Below are 26495 nucleotides of genomic sequence, written 5' to 3'. Positions count from 1 at the left end.
AGCCTGAACATCGGCTCCAAGAGGAAAGTTCAGACATCAGGGAGAAATGAGAGCAAACAAGAGGGCAAATACGAAACAGAAAACTGGGTAGGGAGGTTAGAGGTTAAGTTGCCGTTTATATTCAGCAGAGCGGGCAGGGCAGAGTAATTGGCAGGTTAAATCTGATAATGAAAAGTTTGCTCCAGAACTTGCGTTCCCAGCTTTTACTAAATAAACCGCATATTAATTTCAAACAGGTTTAATGAGTGATATCAAATTATGATTGGTCTTATTTTTGTTATGAAGAAACTATAATTGGTCTTATGACAGCAACTTATTGAACATTTCCTAGACTATGATGTGGTAGAACTGAACAGTCCTCAGTGAAGAGCAGGTTAAGCACCACTTCCCTTCACTGTATTTCTCAACTTCAGAGCTGCAATCCAGACCTACTTGTCCCCAATTCTAAAACGTACATCCATGTGTTACACCAGTGCCAGCTACTGGTAGAATAAGAGCACAACACAATGAAAAGACATTAGTAATAGAATGAGATTTGGCACAGACATACACACATTTGAGGCTTTAGAAATGTGTTTAATAACTATAAACAAAACAAATCCTTAAATATGTACAAATAATTTGCTTTACTGCAATCTAAGCCAAAACGATTGTATTCCTTGGCCATTTCACAATATCCACAAGCACTGTGCTGGACCATCCAACGCCCTGAGGATCAACTCATGGAGACCGGCTGGCGAGGGGGCAACAGGTTCGTTGATGATGCGTTTCCTGTGCTGGCCGTTAAAGCGTTCTCATCGCTTCCTCTTAGCTTCAAACTTGTAGACGGCGGCGGCATTGACCGTTTCTTTGCTGACTCTCACCTTCTTGTTCTTATCCTAGACAAGATGAGACCGTTACTGGGGAGGAGGGGACAGGGAAGTGCCTACACCAATCCCAGTGATCCAATTCACCAGGGAAAACCGAACGACCACAGATAATTAGTAAACCCACGTGGCGTGTAGCCTCGTCGACTCCTACTCACTTGCAGGTCCTTGCGGGTCTGGATCTTTTGGCTGATGACGAACAACTTCTTTTCCCTCTCTATCCGCTGGGACAGGATCCTATACTGGAGCTTCCTCTGCTTGGCCAACTTCTATTAGAGGGTAAAACAAGCACAGCAATCAATACGTGATTGTGAACCAACAGGTGTAGCGGGTCTCAGTGGGTGTAGTGTTACCACACAGTCAAGACAGATGTCGTTTATGGAAGCCCTGACTGACCTTTATAGCGGGGAACTCCACTGCACCTTGGATGGACCTGCTCTCCAGCGTGCGGAAGGTGGGCCGGTTGTACACTCTGTCCACCAGTTCAGGGGCCGTATCCAGGTGGGCGGCCAGATCGAAGTCTGCCACTGGGGGAGACGCAAAACCAGGAAATATCAGGGATCTGGCAGGTACAGGTGGACTTTAAAAAGCAGAAAAAGTTTACCTCCTAAATATCCTGTCCAATAATCATGAAGCACCTCTAGGATCAGTTCATAAAGTGAAACATCACATGGACAGGGCATGATGTTAAAACAACAATGCTACTCAGATTCTTCCAAGCACAGCTAATCTTCTTCGGTGTACAAAGTAGAAAGAACTGTGCACGTCCTGTATCTTAATTGGATATTCCAATAGTCAAAGAAATTGCAAACTTGGACTGTACACTTTTTTTGTAGTTTAAAAGGCTACCAGAGTTCATCACAACCACTTGAATTGGCCTTAATGTGAAATATGAAAACACTCAAAGTAGATTTATTAGTTCCTACAAATGACGATGCAACCGTGTGGAAAGGCTTGGGATGTGTGACGTTTTTACCTTCTGCCTTTGAGTCCACGAAGAAGGTGTGCTTGTTTTTCTGTTTGCCGTCTGCTTCCAGAAGATGTAGTTCCGATTTCAGCCTGTCAATTTTCTGAAGGCAAATTAAAACACCCCGGTCTACAGATTTACCACTAAATACAACCATTACCAGCATCAATGATTCAACTAAGTAAGAGCAAGAAAAACATCCAATCTGAATGTTCCAAATCCCACAGACCCCCCTCCCCCCCTGACTTTGCATGTGCTTGCTGTATCGTTTTATCTTTATAATTAACTGTAAAATCCAAACCATAAGGTACTTGGAGGACTTGAGGAGCTGTAACAGTTCATTCCAGGTCTCACCTTGGCCTCGGCCACCCTCTTCAGCTCCACATACCGGAGGTCCTTCGTCCTCATCAGCTTCCTCTCCTCCTGCGTGGTCGTCTCCTCCGCACCTTTAGCCTTGTTTGCCACGTGTTCGCCATCCTTTCGGAAACACAGGAGGACCACAGGCAAGAAGCCATGTTATTATCGGACTGCGGGAATTGACCAGTTATCACCAGCAGGGATGAGACAGGGAATGAAACGGTTAAATGGTGAAACACGTGGAAAAGATCATACATGCAAGCTCTTGCATTAACACAGCACCAGACTGTTTGCTAACTATGCTACCTCCATTTTAGCCATGGAAGAGACAGGGGCAGTAACAGGACTGTGACCAGGCTACTCGTTGATCTAGGTAGCACATCTGTTTGGATACATACACGCATATGCTCAGGACGAATTACTCACCATGTGAAGCTACGAAGAGTACATACACACAACGGCCACTTTATTAGGCACACATCTAGTATCGGGTAGGATCCCCTTTGGTGAATGTTTTTTGTTTATCGCATCCATTCTCTGTGAACTTATTTTTCTGTAGAGCGTGAAGATCCCAGGAGGTCAGCAGTTTCTGAGATGCTGGAACCACCACGTCTGACACCAACAATCGTATCATGGTGAAAGTCATTTAGATCACCCTTCACGATGTTTATGTGTGGTCAAACAACTAAACATCTTGACCATGTCTGCGTGCTTTATAAATATCATGTTGCTGCCCCACGTTTCGCTGTTTAGCAGCAGACCCTAATAAAGTGGCGGTGGATGTAGTTTATGTGCCAATGCAGTGGGGCTGCATGGAGTATCCCACCAAGACGACTAGTAAAATCAATCAACTTCCATTTCAGCCGTTAATTAGTAACTTATTTGTTGCCAATATTAGCTTGCATATTCAACTCTGAACAGAAGTCTCTCTGGCGCATTACTCGAAAGGTTTATGAGCCGACAGGGAGCAGTGCCTAACCCCGAATGGCATCCTGATAGGTGGACGAAATAACCTACATAATTTTTTTTAAATACAAAATTATAACCATATGCGGTAAAATAGGCTCAGAATTGGTTTTCACCATGAGCACAACTATGCTTTAGCCCTTAAAACAAAAGCATACAGATATGGAAGGTAGTTTGGGTGTCTGCGCCTCCAATCTATTGCTTTTCAAAGGGGTAAACTGGGACACTTGTGCCTATTTATTTATTTTTAACCATTTTAGGTTAGATATACTTGCAATATGTGGTTTACATGCGAGTGGTTTTGATGGGGCACGTACTGTGTCTGCCCATACATATGATATGGTACACTATTTTCAGAGACATGTTTTGGCTCAACAGCATAACATGTACAATCAGTGGACAAAAATACCATACTGCTTTAACTGTTCTTTAACTGTTTGATTCTCAGTTGTCAGACCATTCAACCAAAATCAATGTAAAGAAAACAGGTGACCGCTGAGGAAAGAGACTGGTGGTCAGAAAAGAGGAGGAGTGTTTGAATATAGTACTTAGTCAGCATCTATGGTGAACTGCAATGTGTGCAAAAAAAAATCAAGTACTTTCTGAGTTATGACTGACCTTTAGCTGAGACCTGACCATCTTGAAGTAGAACTCATCAGGGTTCTTGTCCAAGGCTTTTTTACGCAAAGCAGTAAGGGTGTTTTGTTTCTTGGCGTAGTCACTGAAAATGCCCAAAAAAAGCTGCTCAAATCAGAAAAACTGATGATACCACTGGCCACACAATGCAGACCTAACACTGTCCAGCAAAGGTGAATAAGAGTTATTTGGCCAACCATGAAGTAGATATACATACTCTGCACGAAGTTTGTAGTCCTTTTTCTTCTCAAGATGACCCAGATGCTTTCTGAAACCCGGCTATGTGGTTGGGAATAAAACGGTTTAGATAGCTAACGTAAGTTAGCTATTTGACAACAGGTATCAAATGCACTCATTGTCATTAGCTAACTAGTTTTATATTGGCAGCATGTCATACATTTTTTTTGGTCAATCAAAATTATCAACAGTTGGTGCATTTTACATTGGTAAACATAACGTCAATGCTACAGCAGCTAGCTATAAACTACAGTACTAGCCTTGTTATATAAATATTCTTACCTGAGATCTTTCTTTGTGGTTTTTTTGCTGGGACTTTAAAGCCTTTCTAAACGAAGACATGTTTGACAAATTTGTAATAAAAACTACTGGGGGAAAAACGTATACAACGCAATAGTCTCCCCGGCTAACTAGCTGCTTGCCACATTCAAAGAAACGTAATTTATTAATCTTGAGCGTAACACGTGGGTATAACAGGAAGCCACGATTTTCCATCAGAGCAGATTCGTCATTTCTTCCCCATCCGCAAGCTACTTTTAAAATCGAACAGTGTTGGATGAAAATAAATATATTTTTGCTATTTTGTTTTGTTAATAAAAATACATTTATATCTAAAATAGATCCAAACTACGTATAAATTACTATGGACTTATTTTCTAATCACTGCCATTTTCTGGCATGTAATTTGTTTTTGACAAACAAATTGTACATTTCAAGAAATATGTTCGACTCTAAAATATGTTCGAAATTTCTAAATCTGGATGTGGCCCTTGAACCCAAGTATAACACCCCTAAATGTTGGAATAAATACATCCCTATTTCCCAAATATGGCTGTTGCAATATTAGAAATTAAACAACGGATGGCGCTGTTGCACACATTTTGACAAAGTAGTTCCTGATGTTTCAAGGTATCAGATGCTAGAGATAGAAGTGTTTAGACAGTATAGATTTCTTTAAGCACCTGAAGGCATTCACTTGTACTTCAGCAGCCAAAATGTTTCTGTACCCTTCAGAAATGATTCTGCTGCTGTTGGCAGCGGTTCCGTGAGGCTAACTAGTGATTTGCACTTTGCACTTAACTTGTGTAGTCCTGTTGGTGAGGTCTTCTCCAAATGGTAGAAATCTGTAGATCGTTCAGCCTCTCAACAGATTTATTAAAATGACTTTCACACTCTTTAAACCGAATGTTAATAAACATCAATAGCAGACTGCAAAGGAAAAGCAAAGTCCAAAGCTACTACAAAACGCAAGACAAGTCAGAGGTCATGGAACACTCCTGCCTAACCCAACACTCCTGCCTAACCCAACACACCTGCCTAACCCAACACACCTGCTTAACCCAACACTCCTGCCTAACCCAACACACCTGCCTAACCCAACACTCATGCCTAACCCAACACTCATGCCTAACCCAACACTCATGCCTAACCCAACACTCCTGCCTAACCCAACACTCAGTACCCTGAAATAGGGGACTATGTATAAAAAGGGTTGTCATCAAGGCACAATAAATCAGCAGTAGCTACATCTATATTAAAATGAATGATTTAGGCATATCAATTGTTATATATATATATATATATATAAAATACCACAAGACAAGTACATTTTTCATATCCCATCACAGTCCAATAAATGTGTTTGTTTTACTTCAATATTTGTCTGCTATTAAAATAAATCTTAACAAACACTGTATTACACAGCTTCGAAACATGGTTAAAGCTACAATTTTGATAGGAAATAATTTGTTTCATCCAAATCTCTGTTTATGAATTGGAGAATGGTTACATCTCTCCAGCCCAATTCCACAGCTGCTATCCAGAAACAGGGCCGGTGAGACAGCTTTGTTATTGTTTCCACGGCTGATTGTCCTTTTAAACTTTGATTTATGTGAGGGTGGCTTTATATGTTTTACTGTCGCTTTAATACCTCAACTTTGACCTTTTTTCTTCATGCAGACAATGTCTGATGCCAACATCCTGCTATAGAGACACTGAGCACACACCACCACATTAGCTTTATACAGCATTTTTAATCATTCGCATCCATCACTGCGATCGTCCTGTCACATTCTGCATAAGGCCAAGCTTGGAACCAGAAAGAGATCCATAACAAACACAATATCACTGTACTGCTCAGTGGATACATCTCAGCCGCGGTGTTGATGCTCCAAATGACTTTGGTCACTATAATGAAGGCTTGCCTTAGCCAAGGGGTTTGGTTAACACTAACAGATAATACATTTGTGTTTGTCCAACATACATTTTTTATGTTTCCTGCTCGTGTCCAGAGCCCAATTTTGGATTCATGGGTTTCATTCCTCGGCTTTGACATTGCTGACGCCTGACAGAACTTACAACACTTGGATGTGTAATTTACCTATCAGATAAGAGAGCACAACCTTGAAAAAGTCCTGGAAAACCTTATTTTTTTTGGCTGTCTCGATCAGAACGATAAAGGAATAAAAACAGTATTTATTTTTCTTACATCTACTTGTTTTATTAGTCCTACAAACATATAGTCAAGTTGTAAAATAAAAATGTATTTGGCTCCAAGGACATACAGTACTTACATGTTATGGCTTTGTGCGCATTTGAAAGGATCAAAACCACAATGTATCATGGGTAAATTACATTTCAATAAACCACAACAATATTTAACTAGCTGCTATGATATGAGGTGATTTGTATCAGTCAATGAAACAATCGATGACATGGCGCAGAACCATTGGCTAATGCATACAATGTCTGAGCAACCGACATAACCTACGTTTTAAAATAACCCAAGACAACTGCCTCTTTTGATGGACATCTGAGGGGATCTCCCCCTCCCTACTCCCACATTCCCCTTGCCCGTATTTCCGTCAGTGTCAAAACATGTGGGGACACAGCGCATGAACCAGAACCGTGTTGGGAATAACATCCCGCCCCCCATCTCTCCGGCGCTATTGTTTATTATCATTGAATCCACCCCATGTACTGTCGCGGTTTGTCACAGACATGGAAAGCATGCTCTTCTCCTCAGTGAAGTGGTTCCATGACCACAACATTCCATGTAGAGGATAAGGGGTTCACAGATCCTCCTTGGGGAACGCCACTGTCTCTCCCCACTTCCTGATATGAGGTTCCAAGGAGGGACCAGACAAAGCCACACTGGCACCACCTCCCTATTCCCTAACTTTGCACAATATTCCCCAAATTTGGGAATGATGCGGTAAAAGCCCAAGAAGGAAAAAGGATATACCACTATTCTACCAACAGTTTATTTTTTGCGCGTCACACTCTCTGCCAAAAACTATGTTTAATCTGTGAGATTTGTCCAGCCAGCGAGCAGAATGCACTGTGGGTGATGAAAAAATCCTCTAAATGCAATCATTGATTATACACCATGTCACCCTCAATTTTTTTCATCCCTTTCATCTGTAACATCTCCGCAGTTAGGAGTCCGCCTCAGGGAAACTGTGACATACTATCCAATAACCTGAGTCTGATTACCAAAACACAGACAGCACTCAAATATTTATGGGTTAAATATCTACATTGGTACTGACTAATCAGCACCCTGTATAATTTTGCGTAGTAATTCTTGATTTCCTCAAGCCTCTTGAATTATTTGAAGTGGTGAATAGTGGAATGGAGTTTGTGAGTCATAACAAGCAGAGGGAGGACAAGGACGACAAAAGGTTGAGGGTTCACTAAAGGTCAGTGATTTTGGAATGCCCTTCTGCTGGCAGATCTATGGCTTGGCTGGTTTTTAATATGACTGTGTAAAAGGTACATCAGTGACATAAGCCAACTGGACAGCGGCTGATCTCAAAATCAGGTATGTCTCCCCTGGCACTGACCAAGGAGAGGCCTCCCCTAAAGCAGGCTGATACAAGTAGTCAACAGAATGAACACTGTAAAGCACATTAACATTGATTTATAATATGTTATAATGTATATGATATAACGTTTTAATGAAAATCTGGAATTGGTCCAACATAATTTTTTTCTTCTTCTGATTGAACAATCCTATAGGATTTTTATTGGAGTTTTCATGTTGGATGGGTTTCTCTGAAAATCTCTTAGGCAAAAAAATTTACCTTTTAAGTTTAAAGGATTAATTCCTCTTACAGTTGAATTAAACAAAATGAATAGGAAGACACCAATAAGAATCCTATAGGATAGTCCCAAGACTAGACTGTTAAAGTGGGACAAATATGTATAGTGGTATTCCTTCCTGTCATCCCTCCTGTCCTCTCCCTCTGCTCCTTGAGAGCACGCAACACTCCTGTTATTCCCACCCTCAACTCTCTGACCGCAAATTCCTGTAAAACGTAAATCATCTGTAATTAACTGCTAAGTCTGCTGCTTATTTTCTCCGCTTGAGTTTGTGGTGTATATTACTGGATTACCTGTTTTATTACGGATACCCACAGTGAGGTAGAGTGGGTGGTGGATGCTGTAAGACTCCAAAATATGTCTGCAATCTTGAGGTAAATAGAGTTCATCTCAGGGCTTGGGCTCAAGCAGCTGTGAGCAATAGGCCAATGGTTCCCTTATTGTCAATTAGTTACAATATGAATAGCTTACATTGTATATTTGGACAAGTAACCATTTGGACGTTATGGCTGGATAAGCATCTACTCTTCTTAGACATGGTTCAAAATAGCTACTATAACCCATGGTGACCCACTATGGCTAATCCTCTAAGCTGATTTTACAATTGCACTATTCAGAAATGAACATTTTATTTTTAGTGAATTATAATATAATTTGACAGACTTATTATAGCTGATGTGTGTTGGGTGTTCTGTCACAAATTGGACAGTGTCTATCGGCCAACTGCGTGCCACATTAATGGTGGATGAGGTTTCTCCTTACTATGTAAATCACTTAGAGCACCTCAGTTGGAAGAAATCTGGTAGATATCTGTAATTTGTACATGACAGTGACCTTGTTCAACTCATAACAGCTCATACCAGGTTGCATTCCTAACCAGATCCTACTCTGATTCTACATTGTACAACCATGTTTCCAGAAATGTTGGGAAAATGTAAATAAAACTGAGAGCAATGATTTGCAAAACGTGTGCAAATCATTTAAACCCTATATTCAATAGAAAAAAGTACACTGGCAAAATATCACATTTTGAAACTGTTGAGACATTTTATTGTCTTTTTTACAACTTTTAAATGCAAAGAAAAATAATTGTATGATTTTTAATAGGTCCAAAAAGCTGGTTGAAAATATAATTGCACTCACGTGCTTAGATGTCTATTGAATTAAGTCTCTGCAAATAAATACTTAAGGATATGGCTGGATGATAAACTGTCTTTTAAAATACATGTTGATGAACTCTGTAAAAGGCTAAAAATCTAAGTAGTTTCTATTTCTCTATAGAAACAGAACATGTTTTTCCTCCACAGATCTCAAGCCTGGATTACACTTGAGGCCAGTACTCGTTCTCTCAGTCGAGGGCTCCCTAGCAGTCGGAGGACCCCTAGTGGACAGGAGGCCCCTGCAATCTCCACAGAATTGTATATGACTGCCTTTTCCTGTTACGCTCCTTTTTATGGAATATCTGCAGACCAAACTTAAACTTGGGACTCTTGTCCTCCTTGCCCATTTCAAACATTTATTGGATTATTTTTGTTTCTGTGTTGCCTGTAGTTATTGTAGGCAATGCAAGTTCTTGTGCTGTCAGGGGAATACCCTCTGTGTAAATGTAACAATCTGCTGCTGTCTTTGTGTTAACTGTGGTCATTTTACCTAAACTGATATTTCTTGTTGTTTTGCTTGTAACTGATTTTGCAAGCTTTTGTATTTTATGCACTGACAAAGGGACAAGACTTAAAAGATGCTACATGTTTTGATGTTTTGAAGGGCTTTGTGCATGTTCTGTAGGCCGCTGGGTTAAACGGTCACAATCGCCATACATTGAACAGTGTACATTTTGTTTTAACGACATACACATATTTGTGGGAGAAATTGTGTAAATATTTCAAAACAGGCCATTGGATGTACGTAATCTTCCAGAAAGGTACGTCGGGGATGCTCAGATTGTACATGACTTATACACTGCTTGCACAATGATTAGGCAATTGAGTATTCTGATCTTATTATTATTATGCACATTTTAAACCTCCAAACCATATAGACTTGAATGCTCATTGGATTGAATCATATTCATGTGATATGTATTTGTGTAATGAGGGAGGGTCTGGCAACAGTGAATAACACCTTATATCAAGGTGTGCATAATTATTAGGCAGCTTTATGACCTCAGGTAAAATGGGTCATAAAGAGATTTAACTGACACTGATAAGTCAGAAATTGTAAAATGCTTTTCAGACCGATGCAACACTCTTGAAATATCTAAACTATTGAGGCGTGACCACTGGACACTCAAACATTTTGTTGCGCATAGTCAACTGAGGTGCAAAAAATGCATGGAGAAGAAAATACGCAAATTAACTGTAAAAGACTTGAGAAAAATCTAACATGAATCTACCAGGAACCCATTATCCTCCAGCGCCATCATATTCCAGAACTGCAACCTACCTGGAGTGTCCAGAAGTACAAGGTGTCAAGTGCTCAGAGATATGGCCAAGGTCAAGAAGGCTGAAAGAAGACCACCACTGTATACGATTCACACATTAAAGTGTATAGATTGGGCAAAGAAACACCTGAAGACAGATTTTATGGACAGATGAAATGAGAGTGACTCTTGATGGACCAGATGGATGTGCCCGTGGCTGGATCACTAATGGACAGGGCATCACTTCAAGTTAGGCACCAGCAAGGTGGAGGAGGGGTACTGGTATGGGCTGCTATCATTAAGGATGAGGTAGTTGGACCTTTTTCCGGTTAAAGATGGACTGAAACTCAACTCCCAAACCTATGGCCAGTTTCTGGAAGATACTTCCTTCAAAGATGCCCGAATAATGACCTGGCCCCCTTCCTTACCTGACTTAAATCCTATTGAGAACTTGTGGACACTTCTCAAACGTGAGATTTACTTTCAGGGAAGACAATACACCTCTTTGAACAGCATTTGGGAGGCTGTGGTTGCTGCTTCAGCGAAAGTTGAACGTGAACAGATCAAGAAACTGACAGACTGCATGGATGGATGGCTCATGGGAGTTATTGAAAAGACGGGTGGCTATATCGGTATATAGGTCATTGAATATTTTCGGTCACTGAATATATAAGGCCAGAAATGTTACTGAATTTTTTTGAAACATTTTGTGTTACTTATTTGTTGCACTTACTCTAAAAATTTAGAATAAACAAGTGAGTTGGAGAAATTATTTTTGGAATTTAGTTGCCTAATAATTCTGCACACAGATTGCTGTCTAATAATTGTGCACATTTACAATGAACAAAAGTATAAACGCAACACTTTTGTTTTTACCCCCATTTATCATGAGTTGAACTCAAAGATCTAAGACTTTATGTACACAAAAGGCATATTTCTCTCAAATATTGTTCACAAATCTGTCTAAATCTGTGTTAGTGAGCACTTCTCCTTTGCCAAGATAATCCATCCACCTCACAGGTGTGGCATATCAAGATGCAGATTAGACAGCATTATTATTGCAGGTGTGCCTTAGGCTGGCCACAATAAAAGGCCACTCTAAAATGTGCAGTTTCACTGTATTGTGGGGGTCCGGGGGGCACATTTCCGGTGAGTATGCTGGCCATGCAAGCACTGGGATGTTTTCAGCTTCCAGGAATTGTGTACAGATCCTTGCAACATGGGGCCATGCATTATCATGCTGCAATATTAGGTGATGGTCGTGGTTGAATGGCACAATAATGGGCCTCAGGATCTCGTCACGGTATCTCTGTGCATTCAAAATCCCATCAATAAAATGCACCTGTGTTCATTGTCCATAACACACACCTGCCCATACCATAAACCCACCCATGGGCCACTCGATCCACAACGTTGACATCAGCAAACCTCTCACCCACACGTCGCCATACACGCTGTCTGCCATCTGCCCTGTACAGTGAAAACCGGGATTCATCTGTGAAGAGAACACCCCTCCAAAGTGCCAGACGCCATCGAATGTGAGCATTTGCAAAATGAGCTTCCCTGAGACTGTTTCTGACAGTTTGTGCAGAAATTCTTTGGTTATGCAAACAGATGCTAGAAGTGGAGGTCCTGGGCTGGTGTGGTTACACGTGGTCTGCGGTTGTGAGGCCGGTTGGATGTATTGACAAATTCTCTGAAACGCCTTTGGAGACGGCTTATGGTAGAGAAATGAACATTCAATTCACAGGCAACAGCTCTGGTGGACATTCCTGCAGTCAGTATGCCAATTGCATGCTCCCTCAAAACTTGCGACATCTGTGGCATTGTGCTGTGTGATGGAACTGCACATTTTAGAGTGGCCTTTTATTGTGGCCAGCCTAAGGCACACCTGTGCAATAATCATGCTAATCAGTATCTTGATATGCCACACCTGTGAGATGGATGGATTATCTCGGCAAAGGAGAAGTGCTCACTAACACAGATTTAGATAGATTTGTGAACAATATTTGAGAGAAATAGGCCTTTTGTGTACAAAGAGAAAGTCTTAGATCTTTGAGTTCAGCTTATGATAAATAGGGGCAAAAACAAAAGTGTTGCATTTATAATTTTGTTCAGTGTATGTATTGAGGTTCAATTATATTTTGGATTGACTGAGAGCATTGTGTTTGTTCAACAATAAAATGTATATTGAGAAATACAATTTGTCTAATAATTTTGCACGCAGTGCATGTAAACCTTGAGAGTATCACATGATTTGTATTTTCAGAGGTGTTACATGCATTTGTGAGAACCTCATGTCAGAACCTTTTCCACCTTTAATGTGACCTATAACACGAACAATTTAATTGAAAAACAAACCAAAATCTTTGAGGGGAAAAAATGAAAAATAAAAAACTCACAATAACCTGGTTGCATAAGTGTCTACACCCTTAAACTAATACTTTGAAACTTTTGAATACTTTTATGAAACTTTTGATTTTATTACAGCACTCAGTCTTTTTAGGTATGAGTCAATTAGCATGACACATCTTGACGTGGCAATATTTACCCACTCTTCTTTGCAAAAGAGCTCCAAATCTGTCAGATCTCATTTGCACAGCCCTCTTCAGATCACCCCACATATGTTCAATTGGATTCAGGTCTTGGCTCTGGCTGGGCCATTCCAAAACGTTAATCTTCTTCTGGTGAAGCCATGCTTTTGTGAATTTGGATGTGTGCTTTGGGTCGTTGTCGTGCTGAAAGGTGAACTTCCTCTTCATCTTTCTTACAGATGCCTGAAGGTTTTTGTGCCAAAATTGCCTGGTATTTGGAACTGTTCATAATTCCCTCCACCATGACTAAGGCCACGGTTCCAGCTGAAGAAAAACAGCCCCAAAGCATGATTCTGCCACCACCATGCTTCACTGAGGGTATGGTGTTCTTTGGGTGATGTGCAGTGTTGTTTTTGTGCCAAACATACCTTTTGGAATTATGGCCAAAAAGTTCAACCTTGGTTTCATCAGACCATAACATTTTCCCACGTGCTTTTGGGGGACTTGATGTTTGTTTTTGCAAACTTCAGCTGGGCTTGGATGTTTTCCTTTGTAAGAAAAGGCTTCGGTCTTGCCACCCTACCCCATAGCCCATTCATATGAAGAATACGGGAGATTGTTGTCACATATAGCACACAGCCAGTACTTGCCAGAAATTCCTGCAGTTCCTTTAATGTTGCTGTAGGCCTCTTGGAAGCCCACCTGACCAGATTTATTCTCATCTTTTCATCAATTTTGGACGGATGTCCAGTTCGAGGTAATGTCTCTGTTGTGCCATATTTTCCCCACTTGATGCTGACGGTCTTCACTTTGTTCCATGGTATATCTAATGCTTTGGAAATTCTTTTGTATGCTTCCCCTGACTGATATCTTTCAACACTAAGATCCATCTGATGCTTTGGAAGCTCTCTGCGGACCATGGCTTTTGCTCTGTGATGCAACTGAGAAAACGTCAGGAAAATCCTACTAGAACAGCTGAACTTTATGTGATTAATCAGAGTCACTTTAAATTATGTAATGACTTCTATTTAACATGAGTTTGAATGTGATTGGTTAATTCTGAACACAGCCACATCCCCAGTTATAAGAGGATGTGCACACTTATGCAATCAGGTTATTGTAAGGTTTTAATTTTTCCCCCTCAAAGATTTCAGTTTGTTTTTCATTTGAATTGTTCACATTATAGGTCACATTAAAACTGGAAGAAGTTCTGACATGATATATCTTTGTCTTATTCTTTTACATCACAAAAACCTGTCTTTTTAACAGGGGTGTGTAGACATTTTCAGAGGTGGGGGACTCGAGTCACATGACTTGACTCGAGTCTGACTTGAGTCACATTTTTCAGGACTTGTGACTTGCTTGATTAAAGTATGAAAATTACTTGACTTGACTTTGACTTGAGAACAAATTACTTGAGACTTCACTTGACTTGAAGTGGAAGACTCGACAATGACTTGAACTTATAATAAACAAACAGCAATAAAATGATTGTATATGTTGTGACACCACTAATCAGCGTATGTGCCATTAACGCTGCACAATTCAAACCGCGCCAAACTTGGCAGACAGTAACGTTAGTCGAGCTCCACAAATAGTATTGTTTGGATACAAGGACTTTGAACTGGACCGTGTGAATAAAAAAAGATTTGCCAGATGCAAAATATGCAACACAAGAGTATATGACACGACAACAACAACGTCAAATTTCATTCGTCATTTCAAGAACCACAAGGAAAGGATATAAAGTAATCTTTTTATATTCAGTTTCACTACTAAGATCTATAACGATTAAGTTACTAATTTAATGAATTAATCTTTTGTTTGTCATAATTTGGCCTTGGTTGCATATTGTTTAGTTTTTTTTCTTGTTAGAAATGTGCCCATTATTTTACTGAATACGTCTGGTAAATAGATGTAAGGGAATTTCACTATAACAGTGGCATAGCATGAAATGTAATGTTGATGGGCATCTTAAAATGAGCGGGCATGTATATTATTACACGTAGGCTATGTCTGTATTAAATGTGCGCATTTTCAAGTGTTTGTGGACTGCGTGTGGAAACTAAAAAGCATTGTGCTTACACCATTACAGTTAACTTTACTGCATGAAAAGCTAACATGGATGTGATTATACTAGCACCTAAACATTTCGAATAGTTTTTTTTTTTTTACTCATACAGACAAGAATAATTACAGCGTAATTACTTATTAGGCAGTTTTTCATTCATTCATTTTCATTAGTTTATAAGGTTGTCATTATTAGCCCGTATTACATGGATTGGCTGAATTACAGTGCAGAATGCATGTTATTTCTTGATAACAGACTGTTGCCATGAAAAACATTGCGTTGCTATGGACGCAGCAGGATTCTAACCAGAGACGGAACGGACTATTTTCTTTAGAGGAAGCAATACAATCGTTTTTAAATCAATAAATTCCTTTTGAAATCAATATTTTGTGTCTAATTATTGATTTATTTGGTAGGTAGCCATGTAATAAGCGGGATAAGGTATAGCGAGGCGGTTGTTATAGCGAATACAACCCTTTCAGGCTGATTCCCTCCGCTTCGTCCACCCAAAAAATTGTACTGCGGAGGAGAAAAATATTTGATTTTGAAATCGAGCTTCGCACCGAGCGCACGTCAGAAACAGAGGACAGTGTGTGTGTGTGTGTGTTCATCTCTTTAGTACTGTGACTTGACTTGACTTGAAACTTATACGGACTCGACTTGACTTGCTTAGGGTGAACCCTTGACTTGACTTGCTTGATTTTTCTGAACTGTGACTTGAGACTTGACTCGAGACTTGATGGTTAAGACTTGAGACTTGCTTGGACTTGACCATGTGTGACTTGTCCCCATCTCTGGACATTTTATAACCACTGTATATATTAATACACCGATCTGCCATAACATTATGATCACCGGCCGAATATTGTATAGGTCCCCACTTTGCCGCCAAAACAGCCCTGACCATCGAGGCATGGACTCCACTAGACCTCTGAAGGTGTGCTGTGGTATCTGGCACCAAGACATTAGCAGCAGATCCTTTAAGTCCTATAAATTGCAAGATGGGGCCTCCATGGATTGGACTTGTTTGTCCAGCACATCCCACAGATGCTTGATTGGATTGAGATCTAGGTAATTCGGAGGACAAAACAACACCTTGAACTTGTTGTTGTGTTCCTCTAACTGTTCCTGAACCATTTTTGCTTTGTGGCAGGGTGTATTATTCCAATTTCATCAGGGAATACTGTTGTCATGAAAGGGTGCACATGGTCTGCAACAATGCTTAGGTAGGTGGTACGTGTCTAAGTAACATCCACATGATAGGCAGGACCCAAGGTTTCCCAGCAGAACATTGCCCAAAGCATCACACTGCCTCTGCCGGCTTGCCTTCTTCCCGTAGTGCATCCTGGTGCCATGTGTTCTCCAGGTAAGCGACACACACGCACCCGGCCATCCACGGGATGTAAAAGGCAATGTGATTCATCAGACCAGGCCACCTTCTTCCATTGCTCCGTCGTCCAGTTCTGATGCTTACGTTCCCATTGTAGGCGTTATTGGCAGTGGACAGGGTTCAGCAAGGGCACTCTGACTGATCTGCAGCTACGTAGCCCCGTACGCAACAAACTGCAATGCACAGTGTGTTCTGACACTTTTCTGTCAGTACCAGCATGACATTTTTCAGCAATTTGAGCTACAGTAGCTTGTCTGTTGGATCGGACCACACGGGGCAGCCTTCGCTCCCCACATGCATCAATGAGCCTTGGTTCACCGCTTTTCTTTCCTTGGACCACTTTTGATAGGTATTGACCACTGCAGACCGGGAACACCCCACAAGGGCTGCAGTTCTAGAGATGCTCTGATCCAGTCGTCTAGCGATCACAATTTGTCCCTTGTCAAAGTCACTCAGATCCTTACGCTTGCCCATTTTTCCTGGTTCTAAAACATCAACTTTGATGACAGAATGTTAAATTGCTGCCTAATATATCCCACCCACTGACAGGTGCCCGTGATAACGAGATTATCAGTATTATTCACTTCATCTGTCAGTGGTCATAATGTTAAGGCTGGTTGGTGTGTATGTATATGTATGCTTCATATACTGTTTCCAACGCATCTGCTGCATTTGTTTAGTTTACTACATTACTAAACCCTGGCCAGGACCAATATCCACACAAAAAAACTGAGGCCTCTGAGGAAATAATACCGGTATTTAAAGCAATGTACCTCTTGGGCTATCTGTGAGTGTCTTGTTTTTTCTGTTCTCTGTGGGATTTTTTCTCTTTGTTTTTAATCATTGGACCTAAACTATATGTGTAAACATATATACAGTAACATGAACTGACACCTTAACGTGGTGGAGGGGTTTGAGTACCCGACTGACCCTAGGAGCTATGTTGGAACAGGTCTTAGGCGACGGGTCAGACTAAGAGCGGTTCAAAACCCCCTTAATGATGCGTAAGATTTTGAGTACTGTGACGTCGCCCGGTATGGCGCAGCCGGGGCCCCACCCTGGAGCCAGGCCCGGGGTTGGGGCTCGTATGCGGCAGTCGAAGGCAGGGGCCTAGGCAACCCGATCTCTGGACACCGAAACTGGCTCTAGAGACGTGGAACGTCACCTCGCTGGCGGGGAAGGAGCCTGAGATCGTGCGTGAGGTTGAGAGGTTCCGATTAGAGGTAGTCGGGATCATCTCTACGCACGGCTTGGGCTCTGGAACCACACTCCTTGAGAGAGGATGGACTCTTCACCACTCTGGAGTTGCCCATGGTGAGAGGCGGCGGGCTGGTGTGGGTTTGCTTATAGCTCCCCAGTTCTGCCGCCATGTGTTGGAGTTTACCCCGGTGAACGAGAGGGTCGTTTCCCTGCGCCTACGGGTTGGGGATAGGTCTCTCACTGTTGTTTGTGCCTACGGGCCGAACGGCAGTGCAGAGTACCCGACCTTCTTGGAGTCTCTGGGAGGGGTGCTGGAAAGTGCTCCGACTGAGGACTCTATCGTTCTACTGGGGGACTTCAACGCCCATGTGGGCAACGACAGTGACACCTGGAGGGACGTGATTGGGAGGAACGGCCCCCCTGATCTGAAACCGAGTGGTGTTCAGTTATTGGACTTCTGTGCTAGTCACAGTTTGTCCATAACGAACACCATGTTCATGCATAAGGGTGTCCATCAGTGCAAGTGGCACCAGGACACCCTAGGCCGCAGGTCGATGATCAACTTTGTTGTCGTCTCATCTGACCTGCGGCCGTATGTCTTGGACACTCGGGTGAAGAGAGGGGCGGAGCTGTCAACTGAACACCACCTGGTGGTGAGTTGGATCCAATAGCGGGGGAGGAAGCTGGACAGACTCGGCAGGCCCAAGTGTACTGTAAGGGTCTGCTGGGAACGTCTGGCCGAGTCTCCTGTCAGAGAGATCTTTAACTCCCACCTCCGGCAGAGCTTCGACTGGATCCCGAGGGAGGCTGGAGATATTGAGTCCGAGTGGACCATGTTCTCCACCGCCATTGTCGAAGCGGCTGCTCTGAGCGGTGGCCGTAAGGTCTCCGGTGCCTGTCGAGGCGGCAGTCCCCGAACCCGGTGGTGGACACCAGAAGTAAGGGATGCCGTCAAGCTGAAGAAGGAGTCCTATCAGGCCTGGTTGGCTTGTGGGACTCCTGAGGCAGCTGACGGGTACCGACAGGCCAAGCGGGGCTGCAGCCCGGGTGGTTGTGGAGGCAAAAACTCGGGCCTGGGAGGAGTTCTGTGAGGCCATGGAGAGGGACTATCGGCTGGCCTCGAAGAGATTCTGGCAAACCATCCGGCGCCTCAGGAGAGGGAAACAGTGCCCTACCAACGCTGTTTACAGTAGAGGTGGGCAGCTGTTGACCTCAACTGAGGATGTCGTCGGGCGGTGGAAGGAGTACTTCGAGGATCTCCTCAATCCCGCTGACACGTCTTCCATTGAGGAAGCAGAGGATGAGGGCTCAGAGGTGGACTCGTCCATCACCCGGGCTGAAGTCACAGAGGTGGTCAAGAAACTCCTCGGTGGCAAGGCACCGGGGGTGGATGAGATCCGCCCTGAGTACCTCAAGTCTCTGGATGTTGTGGGGCTGTCTTGGTTGACACGCCTGTGCAACATCGTGTGGCGGTCGGGGACAGTGCCTCTGGGATGGCAGACCGGGGTGGTGGTCCCTCTTTTTAAGAAGGGGGACCGGAGGGATTGTTCCAACTATAGGGGGATCACACTTCTCAGCCTCCCCGGGAAAGTCTATGCCAGGGTTCTGGAGAGGAGAATACGGCCGATAGTAGAACCTCGGATTCAGGAGGAACAGTGTGGTTTTCGTCCGGGCCGTGGAACACTGGACCAGCTCTATACCCTCTACGGGGTTTTGGAGGGTTCATGGGAGTTTGCCCAACCAATCCACATGTGTTTTGTGGATTTGGAGAAGGCATTCGACTGTGTCCCTCGCGGCATCCTGTAGAGAGTGCTTCGGGAATATAGGGTCCTGGGTCCTTTGCTAAGGGCTGTCAGGTCCATGTACAACCGAAGCAGGAGCTTGGTCCGCATTGCCGGCAGTAAGTCAGACTTGTTCCCAGTGCATGTTGGACTCCGGCAGGGCTGCCCTTTGTCGCCGGTTCTGTTCGTAATTTTTATGGACAGAATTTCTAGGCGCAGCCAGGGGCCGGAGGGTGTCAGGTTTGGGGACCACACAATTTCGTCTCTGTTCTTTGCAGATGATGTTGTCGTGTTGGCCCCTTCTAACCAGGACCTTCAGCATGCACTGGGACGGTTTGCAGCCAAGTGTGAAACGGTGGGGATGAGAATCAGTACCTCCAAATCCGAGGCCGTGGTCCTCAGTCGGAAAAGGGTGGCTTGCAGTCGATGTATCGGTCTGTCGTGGTGAAGAAAGAGCTGAGCCGCAAGGCGAAGCTCTCGATTTACCAGTCAATCTACGTTCCTACTCTCACCTATGGTCATGAGCTTTGGGTCATGACCGAAAGGACAAGATCCCGGATACAGGCGGCCGAAATGAGCTTTATCTGCAGGGTGGCCGGGCGATCCCTTAGAGATCACCCGGGAGGAGCTCAGAGTAGAGCCGCTGCTCCTCCACATCGAGAGGGGTCAGCTGAGGTGGCTTGGGCATCTTTTTCGGATGCCTCCGGAACGCCTTCCTGGGAAGGTGTTCCGGTCCCGTCCCACCGGGAGGAGACCCCGGGGAAGACCTAGGACACGCTGGAGGGACTATGTCTCCCGGCTGGCCTGGGAACGCCTCGGTGTCCCCCCCGGAAGAGCTAGAGGAAGTGTCTGGGGAGAGGGAAGTCTGGGCATCCCTGCTTAGACTGCTGCCCCCGCGACCCGGCCCCGGATAAGCGGAAGATGATGGATGGATGGATATATACAGGGCATAAAATATTCAGTTTCTTGGCAATATCTCAGATGGAATAGTCTGATGAAGAAAGTTCTTTGTTTCTGGTAATTTTGAGCCTGTAATCGAACCCACAATTGCTGCTGCTCCAGACACTCAGCTAGTCCAAAAAAGGCCAATTATATTGCATCTTTAATCAGCAGAGTTTTCAGTTGTACTAACAATTGCAAAAGGATTTTGTAATGATCAATTACACTTTTAAAACGATTAACTTGGATTAGCAAACACAACATGTCATTGAATCACAGGAGTGATGGTTGCTGATATTGGGCCTCTGTACACCTATGTAGGTATACACCATTAAAAATGCTACAATAGTCATTTACAATAGTAATTTAACTACAATAGTCATTTACAGCATTTACAATGTCTACACTGTATTTCTGATCAATTTTATGTAATTTTAATGGACAAAAACTATTTAATAATAGACAAAATAATTCCTTCAAAAACAAGGACATTTAATTTGTAAGTGACCCCAAACTTTTGAACAGTAATGTACATACTACAAGAAATAAAAGGACATTATGAAATGTATCATATTCATAGAGCCACATGTCTTAAATTAGTCTCTGTGCATGTTTACTGGGTCAGATTCTGAGCAACAGAGATCAAACATCAATCCAGTAATCTACTTGTTGAAGCCTAGCTAGCGCACTGAGGGTGGGTTCTGTGTTGGGTTACAGACAAATCTCATTCTAGGAAGAAAAGACCAGTCAAGAAATCAAGCTATTTTCCCTTGTGATGAATAAAGCAGCTCTATCCTCTAATTTAATGTGCTGGCCTAACAAGCCTCCGCCTCTGTGTAAAATTAGAATTTATAATTAGGGGTATGAGAAAAGTTTCGAGTATCAGAGAGCTCATTCTTCTGATTGTATTGCCATTCAACATTGAGGACTCAGAACTGTCATGTCTGGAGAAATATATGAATAATGAACGCCTATCAATGTCAACTTGAGACACAATGTCAACTCCCTCAGGCGGCACTACATTAAAAAAAGATTCTGTAGAATGCATCACTGCATGGGCTCAGAAACATTTCCGAAAAACATTGTCTCTGAACACAGTAAATCACTGCATCCACAAATGCAAGTTAAAACTCTACTATGCAAAGAAGAAACCATGAAAGTTTCAGAACCACAGACAATTTCTCTGGGCCCGAGTTCATTTAAGATGGACTGAGGCGAAGTGGACAGACAAATCAAAATTTGAGATAATTTTCAGGAAACATGGATGCTACGTCCTCCAGACTAAAGAGGAGAGGGCCCATCCGGCTTCTTATCAGCGCACAGTGCAAAAGCCAGCATCTGTGACAGTATGGGGGTGCAATAGTGCACATGGGATGGGAGACTTGCACATCTGTGAAGGTACCATTAATGCGGAACAATATATACAGGTTTTGGAGCAACAAGTGCTGCCATCCAGATTACGTCTTTTTCTGAGAAGGCCTTGCTTATTTCAACAAGACTATGCTTATTTCACATTCTGAACGTATCACAACAGCATGGCTCTGAAGTAAAAGCGTCCGTGTGCTAAACTGGCCTGCCTGGAGTTCAGAACCAACTGAAAAACACTTGGCACGTTATGAAACGAAATATACGACGAAGGAGACCCCGAACTGTTGAGCAGCTGAAATCCTATATCAAGCAAGAATGGGAATACATTTCACTTTCAAAACTACAGCAATTGCTCTCCTTAATTCCCAAACTCTTACTGAGTATTGTTAAAAGAGGTGATGCAACACAGAGGTAAACACGCACCTTTTCAGACTTTTTTTGAAACGTGTTGCTGGCATTAAATTCAAAATGGGTATATGTATTTTTCCAAAAACAATAACATATCAGTTTCAACATTAGATATGTTGTCTTTGTACTATTTTTAAGCATCCCGACTTTTTTGGAAACAGGATTGTATAATATGGACCCTAGTTCACTTTCAAGACCATATCCATTTAGTTACTTTGACCAATGACAGTATCTTATTTTTCATCTACATTTATGTAGGATATCATGATGGTTTCCAAGCAGAGTCCAGCATGGTTTCCTTTTAATGGCTCCTTTTAAGAATAATCAAAGCAGTGCTCAAGATGATTTCATTAATCCTTTTGATTTATTTGAGAGTTTTGGACATTTGGTTTTATCACATCCAATCTTTCAAGGCCTGAAGTGGTTATGTAGGCACTCAGTTAGAACCAGTATGTGGAATGAGTTTGGGCTGAGGGCAAAACCATGCAAAAAGGTGAGCAGATGTATCTAGGCACTTGTGTCTGTGTAGTCTCAATAAAATGTCCTGATCTGAACGCATCACTTCAGGGAAGAACAACTGCCTGCAGGGTGATGCTTGTGTCAACATCATGTTCTACTGGCCCATTCTGATGAAACACTTATATTAAGCTCTGGTCTTTTCTTAGGACCCTATTTAAAATGTATATAAGATTTATAAGATGATCCCGTATCAGCTCACCTACTCTGAGACACATTTTCAACAGAGTGAGATCTCAGTTGGACAACTTTACTTCTACTCCAAGGAAATACAGCTGTTGACTTTAACATGGAGAGCACTCCCTCTTGTTGACTCTTAGTCACAAATATAACTGAAGACCGATGGTCATACTCAACAGGACGTGAGACGATAACACATTGGTGCAGGAAGCATTAGATAGTTCAGGCCGGGGTTAAGAAAAAGAAAGGCCTGTACCAATACTGGTCACAGTATGCAAAATAACATAAACATATACTTAAAAACGTACTGTAAAATGGACATAAACAAATCAACAGCGTTGTGTACATGAATGCTCCTATACTTCTCCTGCACTTAAATAACTTCATTTGGATGTACTGTAACTTCATGGCAATTCAAGCCCATACTAAAACAGTAAACTGTACAACGACTGTCCACTGCCTGATACATTACCTGCAATGTTGTGTCGGATACCTGCTAGCCGTAGGGCCTGTGACCAGCTTTAGATTGTATAAAATCGATTCCCATGAGGTGATTTGTTAATATAAGTTGTGAAGATACTCTGTTTCCAGATAAAATACATTCACGTATGTCAATTAGTTGAACAGGAAACATATTCTCGACTCGAATTTATATTTGATCTGGAGTCGGTGGAGTATAGAGTAGTCCTATAACCAGTAGGCTAGGCCTATGACAAAGCGCAGGAGAGTCCGAAGGTTCGAAGCAAGAGGGAGGAGATTGTTTCACCAATATCTGGGCGGGATCTCGTGACTCACAACCAACTAGAGAGCCGGTGAGCTGTGTCACTCTTCGTCATCGTACAGTTAACGGTTTAAGTAGAGTAAGTGAAAAGGAACGGGGAAAAATTGTACAGTAGAATCATCTAGCCCTGGAGTAGCGACCAGTCGACCAGCTGCATTCCTCATCGTTTGAATGTCAGGTGACACAGCGCGAGAGGTAGGCTTCGACTGCCAAGTCGCAAAGGTGCATTCGACTGCAGATATAACGTCCGGTAAGCGCAATTAACATCACCTTTTATAACAAAACGTTGGTTGCTTATGATACAACTTTTCACATTCATCTCTCCAGTTTTCTGGTTGTGAAAATACAGACTACAGATCTACACACAATTCGTTTCTTATTCTTTGCCCACGGATTTCTCGCTTGATGAAAACCAATCCCACTTTCTTTTGTACTGTCGCATTGTGTTTTGTTTAATTCATTACGTATTTCGATGTCCGTATTTATCGAACCACTGTACATAGTTGTTTTGAACTATTATTTAGGAAAGTGATGGGAATATGTCCAGCCGTATCTGCGATTTTGGAAATGAATGAAGAATAGGCTACAGCAATGCACATAATCAGTGTCAGAAAGGAAGGATCGTAACCATGTTGACGTTTTGTGCATATGACAGAGATAGCCTACACATAGTCATCTAAGAACAACTGGAAATTGATATAGCTATTGCCAAAGGTTTTCTGTAGAGCAATGCAACACGTAAAGGTTTAGAAATGATTGCCATAAGTGGTATGGCCCATGCTTTGTTTTGCTATGACAAACACAAGAATAACTTGATGGAATCTTCTGATTCGATCCTATAAATAGTGTTTAGTTTTGACATTTAGTGAAAGAAATACATGTGAAATAGCTCCCACAGAAATTGTCTCAGGATACTCTTATGATCATATGTATTTCCACGTTTCTGTTGGTTGAACAGATTTTTTATATTTAGACATACAGTACTTAATGTCTATAGTTATTTACTAAGTCTTTAGCCACAAGTCAGTCAAAAGTGGTATGGAAGTTGAACACATTGGAGAGGAGTTTTCCTTCTAGAGTGACTGAACATTCTCCAGTTGCACTGAGGGAAAATAGGAACATTCCTCCTACTTAGCACCTTAAGTAATTACACACTCCGAGAACAGAGAATAGAAAAGACAGAGGGAGCAGAAGACCGGGATTGTTCCTGTCACAAAGACTGCGGGCATGCCAAGTGCCTATCACTGGCCTGTAGGATACTATTTAGGCCACGTTACTCCATCGCTTTTCGCCATCCTTTGTGCTACACAAATCATAAGCTGTCAACGGGACTGACATGCCTGGGACATCCTGGCACTGATGCTGGTAGCCAGCTGAGCTGTTCCCTCATTCACTCCGTGGTCAAAGACCCCAACAATGAGCTGTTTTTAGTCTTAGTAGGAGGAGGAAATTAGATATGAGGAAAGGGCAATGTTTGGGTGTGGGGTGGGTGTGTCTACGTGGGTGTGTTTTGTGAATTTCTACCATTCCTTCATATGATGCAACATGTATAGTGATACAGTACCATACAATTGGTTGTAACATATCTGGAATCAAGATGGAATATGCCATTTATCTAGAAAACCTCCAGGCCAGAGATTTGGCTGGAGGTTTGTGTCACGGTCCCACCTGGACGTTCCTAGGATGTCCCCACTTTGCTGGGCTGGAAATCTTGAGATCTTCCGTTATTGTAATTTTTGCAACCCTTTTTGTTTTGGTGTCACCTGTTGCCATTTTACAAGATGCACAGGGTGGGAGAGGGCAGTAGCTACAGGGTGGGAGAGGGCAGTAGCTGCAGGGTGGGAGAGGGCAGTAGCTGCAGGGTGGGAGAGGCCAGTAGCTGCAGGGTGGGAGAGGGCAGTAGCTGCAGGGTGGGAGAGGGCAGTAGCTGCAGGGTGGGAGAGGGCAGTAGCTACAGGGTGGGAGAGGGCAGTAGCTACAGGGTGGGAGAGGCCAGTAGCTACAGGGTGGGAGAGGCCAGTAGCTGCAGGGTGGGAGAGGGCTGTAGCTACAGGGTGGGAGAGGGCAGTAGCTACAGGGTGGGAGAGGCCAGTAGCTACAGGGTGGGAGAGGGCAGTAGCTACAGGGTATATACTGTAAGGTTGACTTATCCTATTCTCTTGTTTGTGGCCAAAACCAAAATAGGAGTAATAAACTTTAACACCCAAAGATCACAGCAGCTGCGTCATTGCGACCCGGGTTCCTATCTTGGTTGCAGCATACAGTGTGCTTGTGGCTGTCATATCATGAGCCTGCATGCTCCATTTTGGTTGTTTGCTGGAGGATCGCTTTCCTCCATGTGCGTTGGTTTCTGCCTACCTTCTGTTTGTGCAAACTGTGTGATAAGAAGTCGGATTACTGGTCAGGATGCGCCTCAGAGGACATTTGACTTTCTCGCGGCAATGAGTGTAGACCATGACTGACTCAAACTTTCCTCAAACAGAAAAAATGCATCATGTATCATTAGATTGGCACTTCTGAAATGGTACATTGACAGTGGTTATCTAGCTCATAGTCATGTACTGCCGTCAACTTTGAAATAACATTATAGCTCTTCCTGTGACTTGCGCACCACAACTCAACCTCCTCCTATGAAGTTTTTTCACAGAGGCCGATAAAAGCAGACAACAACATCCTTTATGTAATATGTAGTGTCTTGCATTCATTCCTTGACAGAGCTTTTACTATGTAATGTATTTGTTTCCTTTTCCTCTCTCTCTTTCTCTCTCTCTATTG

General features: G+C 42.7%; 2 protein-coding genes across 2 annotated transcripts in view; one reads left to right on the top strand and one right to left on the bottom strand.

Annotated features, from left to right (window-relative positions):
* Positions 1-555: 555 nt before the first annotated feature.
* Positions 556-4542, bottom strand: utp11 (UTP11 small subunit processome component). The gene is made up of 8 exons (XM_010885367.5): positions 4312-4542; positions 4010-4071; positions 3775-3877; positions 2188-2310; positions 1843-1936; positions 1263-1393; positions 1025-1135; positions 556-878 (listed from the first exon to the last, which is right to left on the bottom strand). Exons 1-8 carry the CDS (start codon positions 4522-4524, stop codon positions 795-797), a joined length of 921 nt encoding a protein of 306 aa, XP_010883669.2. The 5' UTR covers positions 4525-4542; the 3' UTR covers positions 556-794.
* A 19221-nt stretch (positions 4543-23763) lies between these two features.
* The window catches only part of fhl3a (four and a half LIM domains 3a), a 44270-nt gene continuing 41538 nt past the window's right edge, over positions 23764-26495 (top strand). The window contains exon 1 of the mRNA XM_010885368.4: positions 23764-23970. Coding sequence (XP_010883670.1) covers positions 23892-23970 — 79 coding nt within the window. The 5' untranslated portion in view covers positions 23764-23891. The remainder of the gene's footprint in view (positions 23971-26495) is intronic.

The sequence above is a fragment of the Esox lucius genome, chromosome 20 (genome assembly GCF_011004845.1).
Source record: "Esox lucius isolate fEsoLuc1 chromosome 20, fEsoLuc1.pri, whole genome shotgun sequence".
Lineage (NCBI taxonomy): Eukaryota > Metazoa > Chordata > Actinopteri > Esociformes > Esocidae > Esox > Esox lucius.
Note: the sequence above shows the minus strand (reverse complement) of the source record. Positions and strands in the feature narration are given on the sequence as shown.

Coding starts and splice junctions, on each gene's coding strand:
- utp11 (XM_010885367.5), bottom strand. CDS start 4,524: ATGGAAAATCGTGGCTTCCTGTTATACCCACGTGTTACGCTCAAGATT. Junction 1,136..1,262: donor TGGAGTTCCCCGCTATAAAG/GTCAGTCAGGGC, acceptor ACCCTCTAATAG/AAGTTGGCCAAGCAGAGGAA. Junction 879..1,024: donor AGACCCGCAAGGACCTGCAA/GTGAGTAGGAGT, acceptor CATCTTGTCTAG/GATAAGAACAAGAAGGTGAG.